General features: G+C 45.1%; 1 protein-coding gene across 2 annotated transcripts in view; it reads left to right on the forward strand.

Annotated features, from left to right (window-relative positions):
- Positions 1 to 3,734: 3,734 nt before the first annotated feature.
- PIP4K2A (phosphatidylinositol-5-phosphate 4-kinase type 2 alpha) overlaps positions 3,735 to 23,360 on the forward strand; it is a 115,337-nt gene continuing 95,711 nt past the window's right edge. The window contains exon 1 of one of the 2 annotated variants that reach the window (XM_063324671.1): positions 3,735 to 4,132. In XM_063324671.1, the coding sequence (XP_063180741.1) occupies positions 3,992 to 4,132 (141 nt within the window). In that variant the 5' untranslated portion in view covers positions 3,735 to 3,991. The remainder of the gene's footprint in view (positions 4,133 to 23,360) is intronic. The other variant, XM_063324670.1, reaches the window with a different exon arrangement.

A 23,360-nucleotide genomic window follows, 5' to 3' on the forward strand; every position in this document is an offset into this window, starting at 1 on the left:
GAACTTAGCAGGGCTGCCTGGTCTGAGGCTCAGCCCCCCATTGGGGTTGGAGTTACAGCTGGGGTTAAATTTGACAAGAGAGAGCCTAGCACTGCAATTACAATGGGCCTAGAAAGCGCGGGGTGCAGGAGGAACTTGGTCCCAAGAACTTTTTGTTGCTTGGCAGTCCTGGCCTGAGGCTCAGCGTACAGCTAGTGTGAGGGTTAGGGTTAGCGTTGGGAGAAAGGGAGAGCCTACAGCTTCAGTTAGAGGGGGGCTTGAAGGCAGCTGGTAGCGAAAAGGCTGAGCCACAGAGATAACCTGGCTGCAAAAACTTCAAGGTGAAGGCACTGGCTGAGGGGGCTGATCTAAGGCTCAACATAACTGTCAGGTTTAGGGTGAGGTTTGAGGTTTTACTTGACAGAAAGAGCCAAGAGCTGCAGCTGGCTCGGGGCTAGAAAGTGACTGTCCCAGGCAAGCGTAGGCTGCAAGGAGAACTTGGCTGCAAGAACTTCCTGGTGTGGGCACTGGCTGAAGGCCATGTCCAAAGCCCAGCACATGGTTTGTGTGAGGGTTAAGGTTAGGGCTGAGAGAAAGAGCGGGCCTGGAGCTGCAGCTGGCATGGAGCTAGAAAGGAGCTTTGGAAAGAAAGGGTGTGGGGTAGAGAAAACGTGTCAGAGGGAACTTTTTATTGAGGACACTGTCTGGGCGTCCTGATCTAAGGGTCTGCGTTAGCGTTAAGGTGGGCGTTCGGACAGTGACAGCCTAGAGCTGCAGCTGGAGGGGAGCTTAAAAGGGAATGTGCCAAAGGAAAAAATGGACTGAGAAGAGAGCACGGCCGTGAGAATGTCTTGGAGTGGGCACTGGTAGGGGACCCTGGTCTGAGGTTTAGCGTAAGGTAAGGTTTGCTCTCAGGGTTGGCGTTAGAGCTGGGAAAGAGAGAGCCCTGGAGCTCTCACTGGAGGGGGCCGAGAAAGAGGTTCGAGAGGGAAGTCTAGGCTGCAAGAACTTGGCTGGGGAAATTTTTGCTGTGGGCCCTGGTTGAGCAGCCTGGTCCCAGACTCAGCTTCTGGTTAGTTTTATTTTAAGGGGCGGAGTTAGGCTTACGGTTGAGGGAAAGGAAGAGCCTGGAGTTCTAGTTAAAGCACAGCCAGAAAGAAACTTCCCAAGAGGGGCGTAGGCTGCAAGCGTAATCAGATTGAGTCTCTCCCTGTGTCCACCTGCAGGCATATCATGGATTTGGTGGAAAACCTGTGCCCGCAGCGGTTGCTACCAGACAGACAGTTACAGGCAACCATCCTGTTCTCGGTGCTTAAAATTGGAGAGGACAAGTCTTTGCCCCAGACCTTGTCAGGGAGATAGCCCTTGATTTATTTTAATTCTACTCTAAAGGCTATGGTCAGCATCTTTTGTTCCTCTGATGAAACAACCTTCCTTGGTAAGGATTCATATTTGCAGGAGAGAGCTCCTTAGAATCTAGGCCAAGATGACAAGAAAGTCTCCTGGAAAAAAAGAGCAACTTTCTTCCTCAGCCTTGCCTTCCCTGTGATAAACCTACCATATTGTTTGCTGTTTATTACACATTCATAAACCAAAATGCTTCAGTATACGGATTTACTCTGGAAAGAAGATGAAAGACACGTATGTGACAGGTGTTAGTCACGTCGATGTGTGCAGCATTGTACGGTGCTCAGGTGTCATGTCCTAAGCATAATGTAAGGAGTAAAACAGGTACCGAACTCTTCTGGAAGTCTGACTTCAAACCTATATTTAGGCATCTAAGTGACCTGCTTTTATTCAAAGGTGCTGACTATTCAGCTTCCATTGACTGCAGTAGAAATGTAAGGGATTTTTTTGTTGTTGAATCTATTCTCAAGACAAAAATTACAGTTTAGAGTCTCTCTGTAACTCCTAAGTAACTCCTTCCTCTAAAAAAAAAGAAAAAAAAAGAATGACAGAAAATGAAATACAGCATCTTTGTTCTCTCGTGCTCTCCATAAGATGCAGAAAAGGGACGATATAATAAATCCCAGTAACTGCTTCTATGCAGGAGGGAGATTAAACACCACTGGTTTGGACTCCAGCGTGATAGATAACTTCTCTATTGAGATCACAAGGGCAAAAGAGAAATAACTGCTTGGTGCAACAAATTTTTGCAGCTGTATAGATCTGTGTCAGGGCCCTGAGAGCACCTACTGACATTAATTGCTCTGAACAGCCTCACCTGGGAGCACCCTCTGCCCAGGACCTCCATTTAAGCCCAGGAAGGGCTCACTTTAGGTCTGAGCTATGTTGGAGGGACACCTGTCTCCAGTGCTGTCTTCTGGCTACGCCTTGGGCCTATTCTGTAGGTCGCTTGCCCGCAGTCCTCTTTCTGGCCCTGTCTCCTGGATGGACCCTGTGCCTATGTTGTTGTGCCTTACTGGATGGACCTGGTCCACCACCTCGGCTTCTCCGGGACTGCTGAGGTGTTGCTTTTGCCAGCACCTGGCCCTGCCCACAGTGCGTGGACCCCGTGGGACTGGACCCCATTGCTGAGGCCACTGTCTGGACCGGGATGACCCCTGGATGCTGGTTTGTCTGCCCTCATGGAGCAGCCCTGCTCTCGCTTCTCCCTAAGGACCTGGTCACCCTGCTGAGTGAGCTGATGAACAAAGCGAGGTCTACAGCGGGCAGGTCAGTGTGTGTGCTTCAGGAGCTGATGGTTGACTTCCGTAAATGTACAGAAGATGTATGCTCTGCGTTACCTGTGTGTATTGACCCTGAGCAGGGACTGCAGTTGTCATTAAGGTTCCTCGTTATACAGTGGAGGGACATGTATGTTGCATACAGTGTTTCCCAGCTGGGCAGATGTGCCTCTGCAGAATGTCGTCCCTCCCTGACCACATCCTCTGTGGCCATAGAGGCAGTTAAGAAATATTTTAAATTATTTTGCTGTGGGTATGAATAGAGGAATGCAGTTCACAGGGGTGCGATACCTTTAAGGAAGTGTGAAACTTGTGCAGGTGGCTGCGTTTTCAGTATTTGCCATATCCCGGCTGAAACAAGTCACTCCTCAAGTCCTGCCTCAGAGTGTCCTTCTCCAGCACTTGTAGAACGGTTTGGGTGGAAAGGACCTTAAAGATCACCCAGATCCAAATCCCTGCCATGTTCAGGGACACCTCCCACTAGACCAGGTTGCTCAGAGCCCCATCAAAGCCTGGCCTTGGCCCCTGTCACTCCTGGAGGTCTGGAAACTTGAGTAAATATTAAAAAAAACTACAGAAAGTTAATGATGCGTGTGATGAGTTAGGTAAAGATTAGGAGGATGGTGGGTTTTATTTCCCAGAGGGCTTGGAGATGAGGGTGGCCAGGGGATGACACTGGCACAGGTTGCCCAGGAAGCTGTGGATGCCCCATCCCTGGAAGTGCTCAAGGCCAGGCTGGACGGGCCTTTGAGCAGCCTGGTCTAGTGGGAGGTGTCCCTGCCCATGGCGGGGGTTGGAGCTGGATGATCTTTATGGTCCCTTCCAACCCGAACCACTTTATGACAACCACCTTCTCCGGGAGGGCGCCGAGCCGGGGTCGGCCTCCGCAAGCCCCGCTCCATCCCCCGCGTCCCCGCCGCCTCCCCGGCAGCGCATGCGCACCGCCAGGGAAGGGGGGGTGCGGCGGCGCACGCGCAGTGCGGCGGCAGGAACCGAAACTCCCCCGCCGTTCCCGCGCCGGCTGGGGGGGGGGGGGGGGAGGGGCGGGGCGCGGTGCGTGGCGGGCGGTGGCTCCCCCGCGGGGGGGGGGGGGGGGCGGGGCCGGGGCGCGCGCGCGCGCGAGCCGGGGCCATTTCAGCGCGCGGCACCGGCGGCCAGGCCGGGATGCGCGCGGCATCCCGCGGCTACCAGCCCGCCGCCGCCGGTCGCCGCCTGCCCGCGGAGCTGGGGCGCTGAGTCGCCCCTTCCTTTCTCTCCTGCCTCCCTCCCTCCCGTCCGCCCGCCGTTTCCCCCCCGCCCCCCCCTCCCGCCCCGCCGGCTGCGCCATGGCGGCCCCCAGCAGCATCGTGCCCGTCATGGCGAGTAAAACCAAGACCAAGAAAAAACACTTCGTGGCGCAAAAAGTGAAGTTGTTCCGGGCGAGCGACCCGCTGCTCAGCGTCCTCATGTGGGGGGTCAACCACTCGGTAAGCGCCGCGCCTGGCTCTCCGCCGGGACATCCCTCCCCGGGGGGATGCGGGGAGGAAGGGGGGGGAGGTGGCGATGCGGGGACACGGGCGGGAGCGGGGAGGCACGTGCCCCCGGGAGCCACCCGCCGGTTGTCGTCCTCTGCCCCGGCGGGGGGGTCGGGAGCGCCGCCACCGAGCCGGGGGGTGCCGGCGGCAGCCGGTGTCCCCTCCATCCGCCGCTCCGGCGGGTGCGCGGGTGGTGCCCGGGAGGGGACGGGGCTGGCGGCGGAGCCGGGGCCGCTCCGCCAGCGGGCGTTGCGCAAATGTACTGCGGTGAAAAGGCGGGGGGGGGGGGGGGGGGGGGGATAATAAAAATAAAAATACCCGGTCATTAGCGTTTAACCAGCGAAGTTTTTACCGTTTTCCGTGCAGTTTGCCCCAGCCGGAGTCTCCCGAGGGGTGGTTGGGGGGGAGGGGGACAGAGTTGCGGCGTCCGGGGGCGCTGGGTCACCCTGCGGGCTGCTCCGTGCCCCCGGTGCGGCGGCGGCGTCCTGCCGCGGTTCAGCCTCAAAAACGAGGAGGCTGGGAGAGACGTCACATGGTGGGGGCATTATGAGGCTCAGGCGGCAGCTTTACATCTTTAAATAGCTGCGGTGGCAGGTTAAAAGTGCGGGGCCCCGAAGATCAGCTGGAATCGGGTATCGGGGCGGTTGAGCCCAAAACTTCTCTCCTCTCGGCGGTGCGGAGTCGGCACGTTTGTATTGTCGCTTCTGGTTGCTCCTGGAGACCTAAGAATAACTGTCAACGTGCAATTTGGGGTTAGACTACGAATGTTGTAACAGCTTCGTGAAACAGGCAAAGCAGTCTGTTCTATTAAGGTGATGTTCCTTTTGTTTCCTACACATACAAATCCCGTGGGGTTGGTTGGTTTTTTTTTATCCCCTTTGTGTACATTTTGGTAGTTTTTGCCCCAAAGCCTGGAGGGTGAGCATCAAGGCTAAGCCCTGTTATGTCTGTGTTAAACAGCACAGTGCCTGAAGTGATGGTCTGGGGGGAAAATGCTTCGGCTGTACATACCAACGTGGTATGGATGGCAGAGAGGAAGCTCTGCTGAGGTTAAACAGTCTGCTGAAGATAGCCCCGAGTCGGTAGGAAATGGTGACAAAGGATCTCCAGCTTTCTGTAGGTCAGTTGTAAGCAGTGACATCCTATGTCACGAACCGATAAGAAACGAGATACTGATCTGCCAAGCAAAAAGATGTCTAGCGGTGGAAGTGCACGCTATGCTGTTTGCCAGAATTGGGCTTAAATACATGATTTCTTCTGAGCCTTTAGTGGCTAGCATTATTCATAGCAAAGTTCCCAAACAGGCCTCTTTGGTGAAAGGAAGCAAGCTGATAATTACAGGGTGAGAGACTTCCACTGAATGGCAGCGCGGTAGCTGTCGGCCGTCTCCCCGGGGAGAGGGGGAGAAGATCTCTGACGGGAGCGGAGATCTTCCTGTTACAACAGCTTGTTGCTACATGTGCTTGTGCTGGAAATACCACCGCTTTCAGAGGAAAGACCTCTCCAGTAGCCTGCAAATGATAGCAACGTGAATAGTGACAAGCACAACGCTCTACAGGACTCCTGCGATCACATATGGTGGTGTACATAGCTGTCCCCATTAGAAAATATCATAAATAAGCATACTGGTTCATGGATATACAACTAAAAATTGTAAACTAAAATACTTGGGGGGGGGGCGAGCTCACAGAGCAAGCTCAGCAGTACCACAGGCTCAGAGAAAGGTGGTTTTGTGGTCATAGAAAGATGATGGTTGTAGGCGTGAGTGTCCGCTGTGGCTTCTGCAGATATTCTTCCATTTCTCTTACCCTGCTGCAAGGTGTAGTCGTGAATTGGGTCACATGGAAGCACAATCCCTCCGAATGAGAGAGCGTAAAAAAAAAAAAGTTAATTTGATGTGTCCAAATCTAAACATCTCTCCTTAGCCAAGAACACAGGGTTGAAGTGTTGCAGGCTCCTCTGTTAAATGCTTGCCCTTGTCGGTTTGTAATGTTTGATGTGACAGTCCCCAGCAAATGAAAATAAGCGTTTGGTGTGGCTGGAGCAGACTCTGTTATCGCAATTAAGAATTTACCATGGGAGAAATACGAATTTTGCACGTGGATTCATTAAGAGCAGGAATTAAGGATCCTTGAGTTTCTGAGCAGAATAAAGAGAAATCCATAAGGAAAGGTTAGACTAGGAAATGAGCAGAGATCGTGGTTCATGATGTCAGTAATTAAATAAACTTAGAACATAGTAGTCATTTGAAAAAAATCTTATTTAAGGCTACTTCCAGTGCAGTGCGTATCAGTTAACGAGATAATAGCAGTCTCTGAGTCTTACTGTCTTGGGGGATAAATATGTATTGAAATGGAGAAGCTGAGATGCCATTTCCACGTTTTCTGACAGGATGCGGCATATACTGGAAGGAAGCACTCGGGGAAGACAAAAAGGGAAAAACAGATCTTTTTTTTTCTGTAGGCTTTTTAACTTTTTGATCTTAGGGCCAAAATAATTGATAACTGAGTTCTGGAGGGTTTTCAGATTTTAAATTGCATGTCTGAAGAAGCTCCATCTAAAGAAAAAAGTTACAAGAACTGTTATCTTAACGCTCCTGTCCTAGGAGGAAACGTGACTCGAGAGGGAGATCTCGAGTGTTGGTGTCACCAAGCAGAGGGCTTGCGGCAAAGGTGTGAATTCTTAATGCAGGGAGGTGTCCGTTACCCAGCGTTCTTATAAATTACACCCCCCACCCATCCAAGAAGCTGTAAGCGCATTGCTTTGGTGTCTCAGTAGTTGTTTAGGTAGAAGTAGAGAGATACCTAATGCAAAATCCTCCTTGGTAATGCAGTCAAATTCAGTAATAACTTAGAACAGCATGCAAGGGGAAAGCACATAAGCATTACCCAAGTATCTTTAACAAGAAAATAGGTGCTCACATTCAGAGCTGTAAATTCGTTTCTCGGTATGCTGAAATACGCTGCTGAACGAAACTTTCTGCTAAGTGAAAGGGAAAGCAACTGTGTCCCATTTTGCAGATGAGATTATAATACTGATGACTTGTAGCAGCAAAGACTAATTGTCAGTGCGCTTGGATCTTGCAGGCATCTGCATCATTAAGAGTTGATCTTATCTCCGTCTTTTACCCTGTGTCAAAGATAATCTGGCTGTGCTGCTGAAACAAATACTTAAACTCAGTGGTTAGTATGACTTAAAGCCATATTTTTAGCTAGTTAACATAATTGTAATAATATTTCATTTACAACTGGTATGGTTAATAACATCCTTATTCTTACTTCCATATTGTCGCTGCTGCTGGATTTCCAGGAGAGGGAAGGGAAGTGGCATGTAACTTTTTGCCTAATGCTTTTGGAAGTAATTCTTCCCTCCTTGCTTTCTGTGCCAAAAATGAAAGCCGGAGGTATTCTGTGTTTTCTGCAGCCTATGATGGTCGTCCTGGGCACAGTGGTGGTGTGTCTGCTCTTGCTCGTGTCAGTTGCCTGCTTCTGTTAGAAGCTTGTTAGGAAGGCATGGAATTTGCAGGGAACTACTAAGCTTAGGTCCTTTGAAACATATCACCCCCAAAGATGGAAGAAAATTAATAGAAACGGGTTTGTTCTTGTTGGGTTTTTTTTGTAACTAATTTTGAGGTAAAGAATAGACTGCTGGAGACCTCACCTACTGTGTCAACCATTAAATTAAACATATTTAGGAGAAGAGAGTGAATGCCTGATGTAGTTATGGACCATACTGTACAAGTCGGGGGGGGGGGGGGTGGGAAGCGCAACCAAAACCAAACAAACCCCCCTCCCCGCCCCCAGAATCTGTAATCGCCATCTGTTTCTTGGATGATTACAAGCTGATCTAAAAATTTAGCAGCGCCTGACTTCTCAATGGCACTTGCTGCCTAATAAGCAAGTGGAACAATAAGAATACACGGATCAAATGACACCCCCCAGTCCCCCCCCAGCATATTGCAGAGTACATCAGAAAGAGCACACTTTCCGTGGGTGAAGATTTCAACAGATAATAAACTCCATGACTGCCGTCAGCTGCTCATGTGAGGCAGCGTGAGCCCGGTGCTGCTGTTGCGCTCTCGGCTCTGGCTCGATCTTTTTAACAAAAGTGGAACAAGACAAGGACAGAATCATGAGAGCGAGAGCGGTGGGACTCCTCTCTCCGCCAGCGCAACTCCTGGACTCATTCACTGATACAGTTAGGAGTGGGGAGGGGGGGAAAAGGTGTGACATGTAAATGCATCTTTCCCCCTCATACGTACCAGGGTCTCTTTGGTCACGTTAGGAAATCCTCTGTATCTCTACAGAAAGCTATAAAACGTCAGTGCTCTTGTCATTTTTCAGCTAGCATGCTTGTTTTTTCTGTTACAAACTTTTATCCGGGCAAATACGCAAATAGCTCACTTATTCAAGCCTGTCCTTATGTTTTAGCATGGCTCTGGAGAGCTTGTTAGGTAAATGTGTACCCGCTCGGTTCGTGGCATAAATCAAGTTTCTTAGTATTGACTTACCTAGCCTCTCTCCGGAGAACTTCCTATCCTGAAACATTGTACATCTAGGAAAATGACACTGAAAAGTACTTATTGAGTATATCCTTAGAAAGATTAAACTCAAAATAATTAAAAACTAGGTTGTGCCTTCTGGAATATGATGTACTGACTTACGTTTATGATCAGTTTCCTTTAAAGAGGCGGGGAATCCACAAAACCAAACTCACAGCACTTACTACTAGCAATATATCTTCGTAAGTTATGGGAGCTGATAACTTCTGGGTTCATATTTTTAATATACCCATAAGCGATGACGGGACTGGTGAAACCCCGAGGACGTGGAACTATAACGTTGACTCATGGCATCAGCTGTCGGCACAACAGGTTGGTTGGGAACCATCTTGAGATGGAGAGGGCTGCTTGGACGTCGTGTTGTCAATTGTGTTCATAGTATTTGTATTTCATGCAGAATGTCATTACTGCAAGTGTGGCTTTTCAAAATGACTGAAACAAAATAAAGCTAAAGTTCCTGATCTTAGAGTTAACTCGAGATTTGTAGCAGTGAGCTTGGGAAAAAAAACCCAAACCTTATTAATTGTTTAATGGCCATGGTGGTAGACTACATGGGAGAAGGCTCTTTCGAAGAAGCAGGAAGAAACAATGTATTAAAAAGCATTGATTACAGCAGAGCAGGTAATAAAGCAATTAAAACTATTTTAAATAAAGTCAGCTGGGCACGCAGCCCAGATGTTTGTATATAGAAGGAAGTAGAACAGGAAGAGCTATTTATTGAAAACTTGGTTCTTTTTTGGGTGTCAGGCGCTGTGTGCTGCAGAAATTAATTTGGTACTGCTTTTGCAACTGAGTGGATGGACTAGTAAAAATACAAATTGTAAATATTTATTGTGGTTCAGTTAAAGGTAGTAAACATTCCTGTATGAAATACAGATGGGAGTGATACTTCATGTCCTTCTCTGAATTATTGATAGGGACATGTGCAATAGCCCCTATTAGGGAAGAGATGGGAAGAGCTATGGAAAGAGCTCTGACAGCAGTTTCACAGCTACTTTCTGTAGTTTCTTCCGCTCCACAAGATAAGGTGCTGCAAAGGCTAGAGTTGGGGGTTTTTTTGCCTATAGGTTTTCGAAACTGAATTTCATTAACCACGGCGGGGAGGGCTGGACAATGTTCATCAAAGCAAACAGGCGGCACAAATTTGTTTTGCTGACTCAACTTTGTCATTCTATTTGAGTGTCCTGTACCAGTTCCCTTAAGAAAGAGTCTCTAGGGGATTATTTTTTTAAATTCCTTGCTCATTAAAGCAGACACTTGTATTATGCCCATTGGCCAGAGCCTGGTAGGTGTTTATTTTCCTCCTGTAGTTTCAGGGTGACCAACCTTGTTTAATATAACTGACTCACCTCATTATGCAGTTCCTGCTGTACAGTCCTGTTTTCTGTGCTTCCTTGAAAACATCTTGTGCCGTAGGGTTCCATAGGTTAGCTGTAGGTTATGCTGCTTCATGACGTCTTTAGAGTAAGGTGAAACTACCTGCTTACAGATCCTCAGTGTGATCTCGCCAATGCGAAGCGCTCAGAGTTGTAGTCATGTTGGCTTACAGATATCTTGACTTGTTGCGAGGTTAGTCATCTTTGTTGTTGAACTATGAGGTTTTAAAGGCTTGAAAGAAGTACACGTTCATCTTCATTTTCTCCTGACTTTTAAGTGATGATGACTACTGTTATGGGTAATGGACTCCAATATGAATTCATTATTTAATGTTTACTCCCAAGGCCTATTTCCATGTTTTTCTACTTCTTGATGCTTACTATTTAGGTGTCTAACAAGTCTTGATTTCTCTTCCTCATTTCCGCTGTTGGTAAAGCACAAGTTTGCACTTGGCAAAACAGCTCAAGCAGTCTAAGAAATTGCTGCCGCCGCTCTGGGATGGTAACGACAAACCTTGTTAGTTTTCATGGTCTGCATCCTGGTATGTGCTGAAATGGGCTAGCTTTGAATTGTTGAGATGGTAACTTCTTGCATGTGGCTTGCTATGTGAACATCTGTCTTATGATCTTCCTAGAGAGCCTGGGCTGCTCTATAATAAGTTAATTAGTTTTGTGTTGAGAGATTGTTTAATAAGGGTGTTGTGAAAATTGTTTGAAGTAGCTGAATGCTGTAGTGATGGCTGTCACAAACTGAAAAGAAAACATTAGCTTTGTCTTCAAAGAGCGGGGTTGAATAGTTTGCAGTAGAAATACTTAATGGCCATACACCTTTTAGAGTACTTTTTCATCAGACTTGGTGAACAACTACCTTGTGTACCAAGGCAAGGTAATTAGTCTGATCCAGCTCTTTTATGCGCACTGTAAGTTCCCAAGGCAACCTTAATATTCTTAACACAGCTGTGAGCGTATGCATGATCCTTTTAGATTGTAAGACAAAACTGAAAAAAAATCACATTCCCTTATGTGGTATTATTAGAAAGCCTGTGGAGCTCCTTGGCGAGGCTGGGACATACAGAACCACCTTGCAGCTGCTTGAGCTAATCGGTTTAATCTGTCACTTTTCCCAGTCTCCCTCTTGATGCCTTGGACATACGCTGTCTCACCTCTCACGACGCTGCTATTCCTGTGTTTGCGTTTTATCAAACAAGTCTCTGCCACTCCAGTCTTCCTGGTTAACAAGTTCAGCCGTATCTCTCTTCCTTATCAGTCATTACCCAGTTCCAAAGTAATAATCCAGCAAAAATAATACATTTTGAGGAGTTTTTAGATGGACCGTAATTCACTGAAGTTCGTTGTCCAACCGTGCAAACAGTTGTGCCGGCACAAAGAACGTGGAGTTGGTGGGAAAGCAGAAAAGGTGGGGCAAAATGACCTGTGTGTGAGGAAGTGCCCGTTCGTGCCGGCTGAAGGTTAGTCAAACCCCAGCCTCCACCGTGCCGAGGCCAGCTAGAGCTGGGGCTGCTGGAATTGTTTCCGCTTTCTCTCTGGCTTTGGTCTGATCCTATGGTAAGTTCCTTCAGGGAGATGCGGTAGATGAAAAACTCATGCAGAAGAGTGAATAAGTAGGGGTTTTATACCACAACAGGCCGTATCCACGAGTGTCGGCCCCGGCTCTAAAGAGGAGCCGCAAAGACGCTGCGGGGAGAGTGGAGGGAAGAGGCTGATGTATGTGTACTTTAGGGTGAGTTTTTATAGTTGCTTAGGACAGTTGGAGGGACTCAGATAGCTCTGGTGCATGCTCTTTGACCAGTGATCTATCTACACCTGAATTTTCGTATTTGGTAGCCTGGCGTTATACTGTTGCCCACAGTAAAAAAAGACTCAAGTAGAGAACACTCGCTGTGGGATTCTGCACTTTCAACACAGAGACATTTCTCAACTCTTTTAACATTTTGAAATAGTCATGTGTTTTGTAAGAGACAGAACTGTCTATATTGTACCTGTTGGTCTCTGGTCATCTCTTCAGTCTTGGTTGTTGGAACATGCTGAACCATCTAACCTCATAATTTCTCTATCGAGGTAGAGGGTAAATGTCTTTAGAAAAGTTGTAATGGCTTCCTGGGGGATGAAGTTTTTGAAGTTGCCTTTAGAGGTAAACACCAGCATTTGGAAGACCTTCTAAGCAATAGTAACTCTTGAGAATCCTACCTTAAGTGTTCTCTTGTAGGATTCCAAGCCTGTGGCTGTACCAGTCACTGACTCTCTAGTTTGTTTTGTTTTTTTTTTTCCTCCTTTTGGGGGAGGAAGAGAGGAAAATACCCAACTTGGTTAGCCTAAGACCAGTCAAAATAAAGCAGCTTAGTAACAATTTTATTACACTGAAGGGAAACTGAGCAATATCTGATTAGCTTCTGGTGCCAAGCCTCAATAATTCTGTTATTAAACTAATAATTCTGATATAATGCCCTTCATCTGTGGCATGTCCTGTTGCAAAGTAGACTTGAAGCTGTTTTTCAGAGTTTAGTTCTGCGTTGGTCGTGTTGCCCTGTTTTTTGTAGACCCTTGCTAGATCGTTTGGGTACCAAACTCACTTTTGGTACAGCTGGTTCTGGTGTCGCGGTGTTGCTGGCTGTGTTTCTATTTGTTCAGTGTACTTGTTTTCTTTTTTAGCTGTGTAAGTTGCCTGTAAATAGAGCACGTGTTACGGTGCGGTGTGACCCCCATGTGGGTTGGGTTCTGGATGATTATGACAGAAAACTTTCTAGAAGAGCTCAGAGAGAAATACTCTTTAAGTACGTAGTTGTCAGGGCCTTTACAGTGTGCAGGCCTGATGTGTTATGCTTGCCTGGAGGTGAGCAAAAATGAGAAGACTGGCATAACAAAAGCAAGGTTGCTGATCTCTGAGCTTCCTGCTTCAGTCTTTCTGGCTTTTTGTATTTTGATCTGAATCTAGAGCTAGTTATGGGAGCCAAATTGCAAAATACCAAAACCTGAAAAAGCAGTTGAGTTGAGGAATGGGATATCTATTTTTATTTTTGTTTTATATTTTGAAGTTATGATCCTAATACGGTGTTCTGGTTATTTTTGCTTCTATGGAATTCTGAGAACAGTGGCAGGAACACTTGCGTTCAGGGTAGTAGTTCTAAAATTTGTGCCTCTTTAATGAAGTATTGCATAATTTTCTTTTGCAAATAACGAATACAATCACTAAGATGCTGTTTGGGTAGATCTCTCTCCTCTGGAGTTTGTATTTAAGTACTATTCTGTTTATAGGGGTTTTCTGTAGCCTTTCCCATCCTGAAAGAAAAATAGTGTGATCTCTTCCATGCTTACTCAAACAGCATATATAAAGATATACAACTCCAGTTTTAAAGATGATATGCAAATCTGTTCTTGATTCATAAAGTACATATCTGAGACTGCTTGGTCCAAGTAGTGATAATATTTAATGGCTTATACTTGAATTAAAATTATTTTTACTGTAAGTCCTTGAAGAGGAAGTGTTTTATCAACACATTCTGTCTCAGCTGGCTATTCAAAAGAGCTGGTTGTCTTTCTGGGAAAGATAGCGGTCTCAAACAAGCTGACTTCACTGGAAAGCCCTTACCCGTCCTCCTCCTCCTCAGTCACTGCAAACTTGCAGTTGGAGGACTCAGAAATGACTCACAGGAACTGAGATGCAGTGTCAGATGCTCAGCGAGGTGCTGCAGCTCGGCAGCAGCTTGGGGCTGATCAAACTAGGGTTTCCCTGCTGCTCTCGATGTTCCCCCCCCTCCCTTCTGGTGATAATACGGGTAGCAGAGGAGGACTGAAGAGAAATTTTTCTGGCATCATTATCCTTTTGGGTCAAAAGCAGAATTGTCAGACCTAGTGAGTTTTCAGTCAGACTCATGCTGTGCTTGCAGTCTGTGGCATGTAAACCAGCCTTCTCCTGTGCTTGCACAAGGGACAGGACCAAACAAACAAAAGCTTTTCTGGATGTTCCCCCAGCCCATGGAAGACAAGTGGTAAGACTGACTTACAGAAACAAAACCTTAGTGCTTGCTAACAAACACACATACCTGGTAGCAGGCAAAAAAAGCACTGCAGCCACTGTTTTCAGAACCTCTTTGCTCATTTCTATGGATGCAGGGAGTTCCTGATATAGCAGTTTCTCCAGCTGTTATTTTGGGCTTCAGCTGATTCAACAATGCTGCTGTCTGTCTCCTACCTACAGCTGCAGGCGGTTGTAGCTGGTTATTTCGTTTGAGTGAGCAATGTCCTTTGGGCTATGTTGGCTCAGGGATGTTAATAGGGTTCAGATGTCTCTGGGCTCACAGAATCCTGGGCTCCTTGTCCCTCCTCAGCATGTTCTTTTGCAGTACATCAAAGCAAAACAGCACTGAAGTCTTGAGCATCTTGAATCTTGCTAGTGCTCTACATCTATTTCTTGGTTGAAGGTTTTTTCCTTTTCTACCACATGTCCCAGTTACCATTTGTCAGGATTCCTGTCCCCCCTCACCCCACCCCCAGCAATTATCTGAGGTTGGCAGTGGTGTTTTTAGTTCACTTTTCAAGCCAATTACTCTACAGATATTGTTTTGTACTTGCTGAATTTTTCAGAAAAGGTATATGGCAACTTTCTCCTTGGAAGGTGTCATATGGTAGGATATTTTTTAATATTCTTGTCTTGTTGAGGAAATCTCTCAGGCTTTCATATTTAAGTTATCAACTTTTTCATTTTCCGGTGAATGACTTCCTAAGGTTTTCTGGTTGAACATGACTTGCTTCACAATAAAGGCTGAGCACCTAAGAATTTACTGGAAAAGCCTGAAAGAAGTGGTTCTTCCTGCATGATGCGTTGATCACCTGAAAGATGAAGAAGGTCCATTGGGATGTGAACAGTGGTAACCCTTACAATGGGCTTGTTCTTGCTAACTAATCTGGAGTGATGTGCCTGAGGTCTCGTTCACACCGTTATGAATGCCCTTCAAAATGCAAAGACTTTTCTTTACTGAAAAGCCATATTACTAACCATTTTACAGTAAAACGTATGTAATGACAGGTAATTTGGAGGGTGTCTTTGTGTTCCTGAAGTGGCTAAGCCATCCTTATGTTACTTGGCATGCAAAAATGCTTGTTTATCTACATATCTTAAGAGTTATTAGGGACAGGAATACATTCCTCTTGTTTGGCTTTGTCACAGGATACCACACTATTTTTGTGGCATAATGCTGAACGGAAGTTCAGAAATCAAGTTTAATTAAGAACAGAGGGAGCTGAGGGTTACAGAACTATGGCTAGCTGGCAGACAGCAACTCCGTCACTTCAGTAGCTGTTGCTATGTCTGCGTGTTTACCTCAATAGCAAGGCGGAAAGTAATTTCAAAACTGCACTCATAGCTTAAGGGAGCCCGTGTTACTCTGTTTGCAAAGTGGAATTAAAATGTGATGGTTTAAATCAATGTGTATTAACTTTCCGTAGTTGAGTTGGCTGAGGGCGTAGACATCCTTGCACTCAGCTGGGAAGTAACACCTGAAGCTGAAGTAACTTGCTTGCTTTTATTTGGGACCCCTTTCTGAACTGAAGACATCAACCAGGAGATTTGTGTCACATATAAACACACAACTAATGTTTCAGGGTTGCTTGTTCTTCAGTCAGACTTGCATTCTGACCAATATTAGCTTCTTGATAAGCAAAACCGAAAGGAACCTGAGTCATCTGTGTCATGCTGATATGTGTCTTGTGACACATGTATAGCCTGTTCCTCAAAGGAAAAAAGGGGAGGTGTTTGAAATGTTCTGTGAGGGTTGGACTTACTGGTCAAAGACTTTGAATAGGGTTAACTTGGGAGACGAACCAATTTCTGACATGGCAAGAACTGTTAAAATATAAAAAAGCCAAAGCCCTTTGGGGGAAGAAGGTTAAAGGAAGAACATAGATTTGGTTGTGTAGAGTTCTCAAGATGGAAGTGGCGCGGCTGCTCATCAAGACAAGTATTTTTACTGCAAAGACTTCCCTGCCTTTCTTCACCTGCTACTGAAAACTGACTCAGTGGGGCGAGCTGGCGTGCATCGCTTGGATGATGAAACTTAATACTACATCTCCAAGAAGCAACAGGGAGGGCTGAGATAGTAAGGCATGATCCTTAAGCTCTGTGTTCTCTGCTGCTTACCATTGCTACCCGAGCTGACCAGTTTGAGCTCAGAATTGGTTTGTCAGATTCATGCTGGCTATGTTTTGTGCCAGTTTTCCCCTTATTTGATAGGCTAAGGAACTGAACCCTAAAATAAGGTTTTCGCAGAAGTTATTGTTGTGTGTCACCTTCCTTGCCACCCAGCTCTGCTGAGGGATGCAAAAACTCAGCTTTCCAGGTACTACCGAATATATCCGAAGCTTTGCTCCCTGATTCTTATGCACCCCACTTTTTCCATCCCAGATTGCACTGGGGGATAATAGTAGTTGTCTAGTGTGCGGAGTTATGTTTTTCCCTCTCCTCATGTGCTTGATCTGCCAAGTATTTTAAATACAGTTCTGCAGGCTGTAACCACATAGGGTACATAGTTTATGAAAATGATCTCTTTGTTGTTGAAATGTATTTAGTCCAGGAATGCTAAACCTTGTTATAGTATTGTTGTTGATGCAGTCGTGCTATACAGTAATCTCCCTACAACTTGTGCCAAACTCGTTAACCGGTCTTTGAAAAACAGGCATGTGTCTGACAAAACTAACTTCCAGTTAGTTTTAGCCAAGTTTTCAGCTATATCTAATGGCTTAGAGCTTGAGGTAGGGTGGGCAGAAGGGGTCCAGTCCCACCTCCTGCATTTGATTTTGTTTAGGATTGTTTTGCCATAATGGCTCTTCCAAATTGAGGCTTTATAGACCACTTTTTCAACGAGCCTGACAAACCAGGAATGAAAATGCTTGGCTCTTAGACTCTGTGAACATAAAATAGTTTGTGTGGTGAGTCACAGCACTACCACTGCATAACAGAGGGGAGCCTGCAGTTTTTTAATATTTCAGGGTTTGTTTTTTTTTTTAGAAATAGACTAGGCAAAAGATTGCTATTGTTGAATTTAACTGTATCTTCCAGGACAGAACAGCTGATTTCCTGCCTAATTAACCTATTGCTTTGTGAAGTGTTCTCTGAAGCCTTGAGAATCCTGTGCATGTACATATATTTGCTGAAGTAAAGCAAGGAGGAAGGTGCTCTGGAGAATCTGACTGGGGCTTCTGGTGGAGTTGGCGGGATTCGCTGCTGCACTAACTGCCTGTTTCACAGCTCCCTCTGTGAGCAGGCAGCTTTGCAGCTCCTTCGGGAAGGCATATCGAATAAAACAGTTATAGAAATGCAGGCAAATAAATCCAGCCTAGAGCTCTGCTCCTAGGCCAGTCACCCTGCTCCAGTTACGGGCAGCGAAATCTGTGCTTACGGGGTGGGTGTCTAAAGCTCCGGAATGGTAATTGCCACCGAAAATCTGAATTAAATAAAAAATAGTGCAAGATTGCTTCAAGGCTGAGTTAAGCTTACAACCAATGGAATCTCTCCACAACATCATTAATCGTCTTTTAACTGTCCAGGCTATGACTTCATAATTGTTGTGTTGCTTTACTGGAAATATAAAATATTTCCTGTGTATAAGCATCTTTACACAAGTGATGTTTTCTTTGTCACTTAGCTCCGGCACTCTGAAACTGAAGGCATTTAATTAATCTTGTTAACTTTACACAGTGATTTACTAATGAACTATTTCAATTATTTATTAGCTCTTTTTTCTTTTTTTTTTCCCCTTTCCAAGGGGTACTTAAGGTCAGGAAGCATGAAATGACTAACCTGAAGCCAGTAATGCTGCAGTGTAATGACTTTGCTCCTAAAGATTTCCAGAGATCTAAAGCTGGCATTGCACCTTCCCTCTCTCCATCTGGGAGGGGGAGAGTGTTTCCTAGGACAGAGGGGAATTTTATTTGAGGGTCTACATGTTTTTGGGTGCAGTTTTGTTTCTCCGATTTCTGGACAAGTTTTTTTTTCAATAAAGGCATGGCTTTGTTGTCAGAGTGAGCAAATGGGATGGAACAGCAGGGCGGGGGGGGGTCCTGCCTAAAATCTCTCCTTCCCGTGGTCAGGGGACAGCCCCTTGGCCAGCAGCCCAAGCATGGCCGTGTGGCCACCAAGTCTGCCCTGGGTCCTGCTGAAAACTCATCCTCTCTGGAGGTGGGAAGAGTGGAGAGGACAGGGATGGGATGCGAGTTGCTCTTTCCTTTTTTTAAAGGAAAAAAAAAGTACAAAATGATTCTTCATGTCCTTTTTAAGCACTGGTAGGAGCAGTTAGTGGTCAAGAGAGCACGTTGGGAGTTGGGCTGTGTGATTCCTCGCTGTAGAGGAGAAGCTGAGTCTCGCTCTAAGCCAGCTGCGAACCAGATCCTCTTCTGGGCTGTACTGGTTTCTCTCCCTGCACAGAGGCCGGTGACTTTGAAACTTGGGGAAGTGTTACTTCTGGTGATGCTCAAGAGGAGGAGCAATAGAAGAAAAAGTGAAATCTCTAAGTCAGCTGCTACTTGAAGTTTCTGCTGCTTAAGACTTTACCAACAGACTTACCCTAATAAGCCAGTTTATTCTTGAGCTTGTTGTCCTCTAACAACAGACACCAGATTCTGTCTGATCAGTCTCTTCTAATTAGCTTCACTCCTCTTAACATTTAATCAATATTGCTCTTTCTCTGTCATGAAAAGAAGCAGTAAAATCTGATGACTCTGATATTGACAGTTTAAATATCAGTTTCTTAGTGGAAATGCTTTTCAGGCATATTTGCAGCAAATGCTACTCAGCTAAAGTATAAAGGAAATTAAGGTGTAGTCTCTGTATGGGAATTTGTTTAAAAAAAAACAAAAAACCCCCTCCCCCCCCCAAGTTTTGGAATACAGATAGTCCTTATCCGTGGTAGCTTTTGGGGCTCTTGGAAGTGCTTCTGGTTGTCCCAGTGGGAGACACTGACATCAAGTCTGAGTCTGTTGCTGAACCTAAAAATGAATGTATTGGACTTAATCCATCTTGGTATTCTGGTTTTAATGCTGTGGTTTTTGCAGTAAGTGGTAAAGAAATCTCAGCAAACTGTTCTCCTGCATCTTTGTCAAGAAATGGGAAAATTATTGTGTTCTTTTTTTCAATTAGTTCTCTGATGACACTCCTTCCTGGCATTATGTGAGACTATGGAAAATCTTCTTTCTACAGAAAAAAAATTGTATCCTTTTTTCTGTGCTTAGAATCTCTTCCCTTCTATTTTTGAATGTGCATCTCTCATGCTTGTGTGGCTATGTCCCTTTCAAGTCTAGTGTTGTGTCTTAGTAAATCTTTCCCCCGAGGGACAACTTATGCTTACTGTGAATAACAATTTGCCCTATAGGTAATGCTACGTTAGATTGTTTGCATCTATATGTCTTTAGGGAATGTGACTATGTGTTCCTGGTTGGATTCTTGGAAGGGATAACTTTAACCTGTGGTTCAGTTTTAAATGTTACTTCACTTTTACCTCCTTTCGGCAGCAGGAGTTGTTGGTCTTGGTCCTGTTCTTTCCTTCCTTTTTTCACTGTCCTCAGTGTTGGACCCTTGGCCAAGCTGTTTTAACTTACCAAATCAGCAGGAAAAGTATCATTTTGGGGAGGAGGAGATATTTTTAGGAAATTAAGAGGCAGTGCAAAAGGGGTAGACAGGACTGCCCGGCAGGGAGCAGCTGGGCAATGAGTGTCCCCCTCGCCATGGGAGCGAGATGTTGGGTTTGGTGTCTCGCATCCCTTCTGCCTCGTTCTTTTCAGTTTTAACTTCAGCCATGCTGGGTACACTTGCAGACTCTCACAGCGGTACTACTCTATAGCTGTCTTGAGCAAGCAGGTATAATGTTTACATGGGCAGAAAAGGTAAAAGGCCTCTACTTGAAACGACACACATCTTTTCTGTGCAGCTACAGCGTGCTGCTGCGTGTTCTATATGGTACATCTAGTAGTTAACTGGTTTACTTAAAAAAAAAAAAAACAACAAAACAACACTTCTCTTCTGCAGCTACTGCTGTCCAACACACCATTTTAATTTGTGTCTTTGTTCAGAAAGGCATAAGTCTCTTCTCTGTGCCACTCCAATAAAAAATGTGCTTCAAATTCAAGTGGTTTCTCCCCTCAGTGACCTATTTGTCTTTTCTTATGTGATCTTTCTACTAAACTGTGTCCCATCAGTACAAATCGCAGCAGATCAGCAGCACTACCTGTGGTATAAGATAAAGGGGTAAATAACTCTGATGAAGCCCCTTCTCAACCGTGTTTGTGGTTTTAATAAAAGGAGGCCCAGTTCCTACTGCTTAGTTCATGCTGGCTCTGGTATTTGTCTGATCATCCAGTAAATCAATTCAGTTTGTTAAAAGACCAGAGATGAATCTGGCAAGAAGTCTGTGTTTTGGGCTTTTGTTTTGATCTCGTTTTTGCTGGGTTCATAAGCTGAATCGACTTGCTTTCTTATCAAAGGGGTTGGTAGAGAGGGGAAGAGGAGGTGAGACTCTTCCCGCTTGCCAAGTGGCAAACCATGTCATTTGGCTCAGCGGAGAAGCAAGAGGCTGGGAACCCGCCGCCTGAGCTGATCTGACTGCTGGGTGCTGCTTGGGGCACCCTCCACTAGCTGAGCTCCACAAAAGGTCTCTCAAATGCCAGCGGGGTGGGTGGCTGGATCTGGCTGTCAAGATGGCTTAAGTGGCCATCAAGAGATGATGAACAAAATCAACGCCGTAGTGCAGCATTGTGTTGTACAGTAGTCTTCTGAGTTTCAAGCAGTTATTCTGACAATCAGTATTTTCACTTCCTAATGCTGATAGGCTTCCATACATCAAACCTGATACCTGGCAGTACTTGTGTATTAATGTGCTTTCAAGACCAGATTCTAGGCTATGCATGAGTTACGATGCACCCACTTTGTGCAAATATTGTAGCTCTGCCTTTTCTTTAATGATGGCAGGTCTCAGTGTGGGCTTGAGGACTCTTCAGAGTTGACTTGACTCCGCATAGGGCATGTGCATCAAATACTTCCAGAGTATTCTGGAACCGCTACTGAACCAGAGCGTTGTGTTCTGAGTTTGTTTTTTTTTCTACTATTGTTTCCGCAAGAGTAGTTTTACTCACGGCTATCTACCTTGATCTTCTTTTTCATAACCTGGATGTTTTCTGATACCTTAGATCAATAAAATACTGTTGTCTGAAGGTCTCCGGAGAGAATTGTGACTTCATGCATGTACAGTTGTTCGTGGGAGATGTAACACTCTCCAGCTTTCTTGGTGTGTGTCTGAACTAGCTTATCTCATTTTGATATTGTATCATAAAGACTCTTAGTTACTGTGATTGGTTTTAACACTTCCTCCTCCTTTTGGCATTTTCTGCACAATGCTATTGTAAGAGCTATGCATCAGCGTGTGTCGTGACTCCAATGAGCAGTAGACTTGGATGAGGTTTTTGGACAAGCATTTTGATGGTTGGCTCTAACAGACTTATAGACAGTGCTGGTAAGTGCTTGAGAACTTTCATTTTATCCCCATAGGTTAAATTTTGTACTTGAATTCAAATCTTGGATGCTAGCTGTAGTTTGTTCATGTTAGGTATCACTAGTGCCTCGCTTTCCTATGGTTGAAGAAGTCTAGAAGTGTAAAGGCTAGTAGCAGCTTTGCAAAAGGTACCAAACATATTTGAAACTCAGGTGATGTTGAGCATGTCTGTGTATGTCTGTAAAATGCAAATGTATTGGTGGTGAGGTAGACAGCTACTTTTTATGTGTACAACAAAAGAAAATTGTAAATACTGTACCAAAATTGGAGAATGGGCATATTCGAATACATCCTTGTAATTTCAGGGGACTTAAAATACTATCAGTGGTCTTGGCAGATGGCCAAGGGCACAGACGGCTTCTGGAACTCTTCCAGCTGCTAATGGAGTGTGGATTCTGATTAAATTTAACTGTGGCCGCTGAGTCTTGGTCTGCATGTTTCTGTATGTGTTAAAATGTATGCTTTTCTAACTAGTAATACTTCATTTAAAAATCTATTTCAATACTCAGAACAGCTGTACAGTATGCTCATGACATGGATCTCTCATATACATTAAGCACAGTAAGGATTGAGACACCAGCATTATATGAGTGGGAGGATGCAGTCCACCATATCGCATTTTCTAGCTTTTAGCTGTTCTAAAAGCTTTAAAGTCTTTTTGTGTTGGCAGCCTCAAATCGTCCCAAGAAACACTGCTGCGTTAACTGTATGCAGTCTGTTCTATTGTTGACGTAATTAACTGGTTAAAAAAGATAAAATCTAATATAGCTGAGTTGTGGTGTTGTGGATAGGGCCCTCGACAAGACCTCAGGCTTTGTAGTCTGGACACAAGCCTGGATCAGTTGCCTGCTCATCCGTTTTGCTGTGGCTGAAATGGTTGCAAAGAAAAGGAATGGTAGGGTGGTCCCTCATACTTCAAGATACGTCTGTGTAGGGAAGAACACATTAAAACAAGGTGGTAGGATGAGGCTATTCTTCTAATTTGGAAGAAATGGGAAATTTTCTCAAACTTCAGACACCAAAGAATAAATGCATAAGAATTGGTAGGCTAATGTCAAAGCCCAGTGCAGTTCCGCAAGTGCATTCCTGTTAAAATACTTAAAAAATGCTTTTTACTTTGGTGCCACAACTAGTTTGGGAGAAGGGGAAAGCAGATTTCTGTAGCATTTGTGTGAGTGCTGGTATGATCCTATGGAGTAGGTGGCTATACATATTGGATTAGTTCAGCTCTCTACGTGCAAATACGTTAGGATTGTATTTTTTTTGCATTGTGGGTTTGTCAAGTCAAGAAGTCAATATAATTGAATTCAGGAGCAGTACAAGGTGAGGTAATACTTTTTCTGGAAAACATCTTAGACAACCAATGCCAAAACATAACTGCATAAGTGTCTATAAAAAGGAATGGCTCTGCCTCAGTAAACTTGTGAAGAATCGTTGATGAGAAGACTTCAAATAAGGCTGTATCTGTAAGAGAAATAAAGTCGTCCATCTGAATGATTTGAGAAACTCCTTAGGTTCTTGGCTCCTGATTGGGTGGTTTTTGTTCCAAATTATTAATATATTGTTTTACAATACAGTGATGTAATTGCAGTGATGTCATATAGATAGGTTTTAGTGTCTCTGAACTGCCCTTGTCATTCCTTCAGTGTTGTTAAATTCTGCAATAAAATTTGCAATGTTTTAGTGTGCTA

The sequence above is a fragment of the Chroicocephalus ridibundus genome, chromosome 2, assembly GCF_963924245.1.
Source record: "Chroicocephalus ridibundus chromosome 2, bChrRid1.1, whole genome shotgun sequence".
Lineage (NCBI taxonomy): Eukaryota > Metazoa > Chordata > Aves > Charadriiformes > Laridae > Chroicocephalus > Chroicocephalus ridibundus.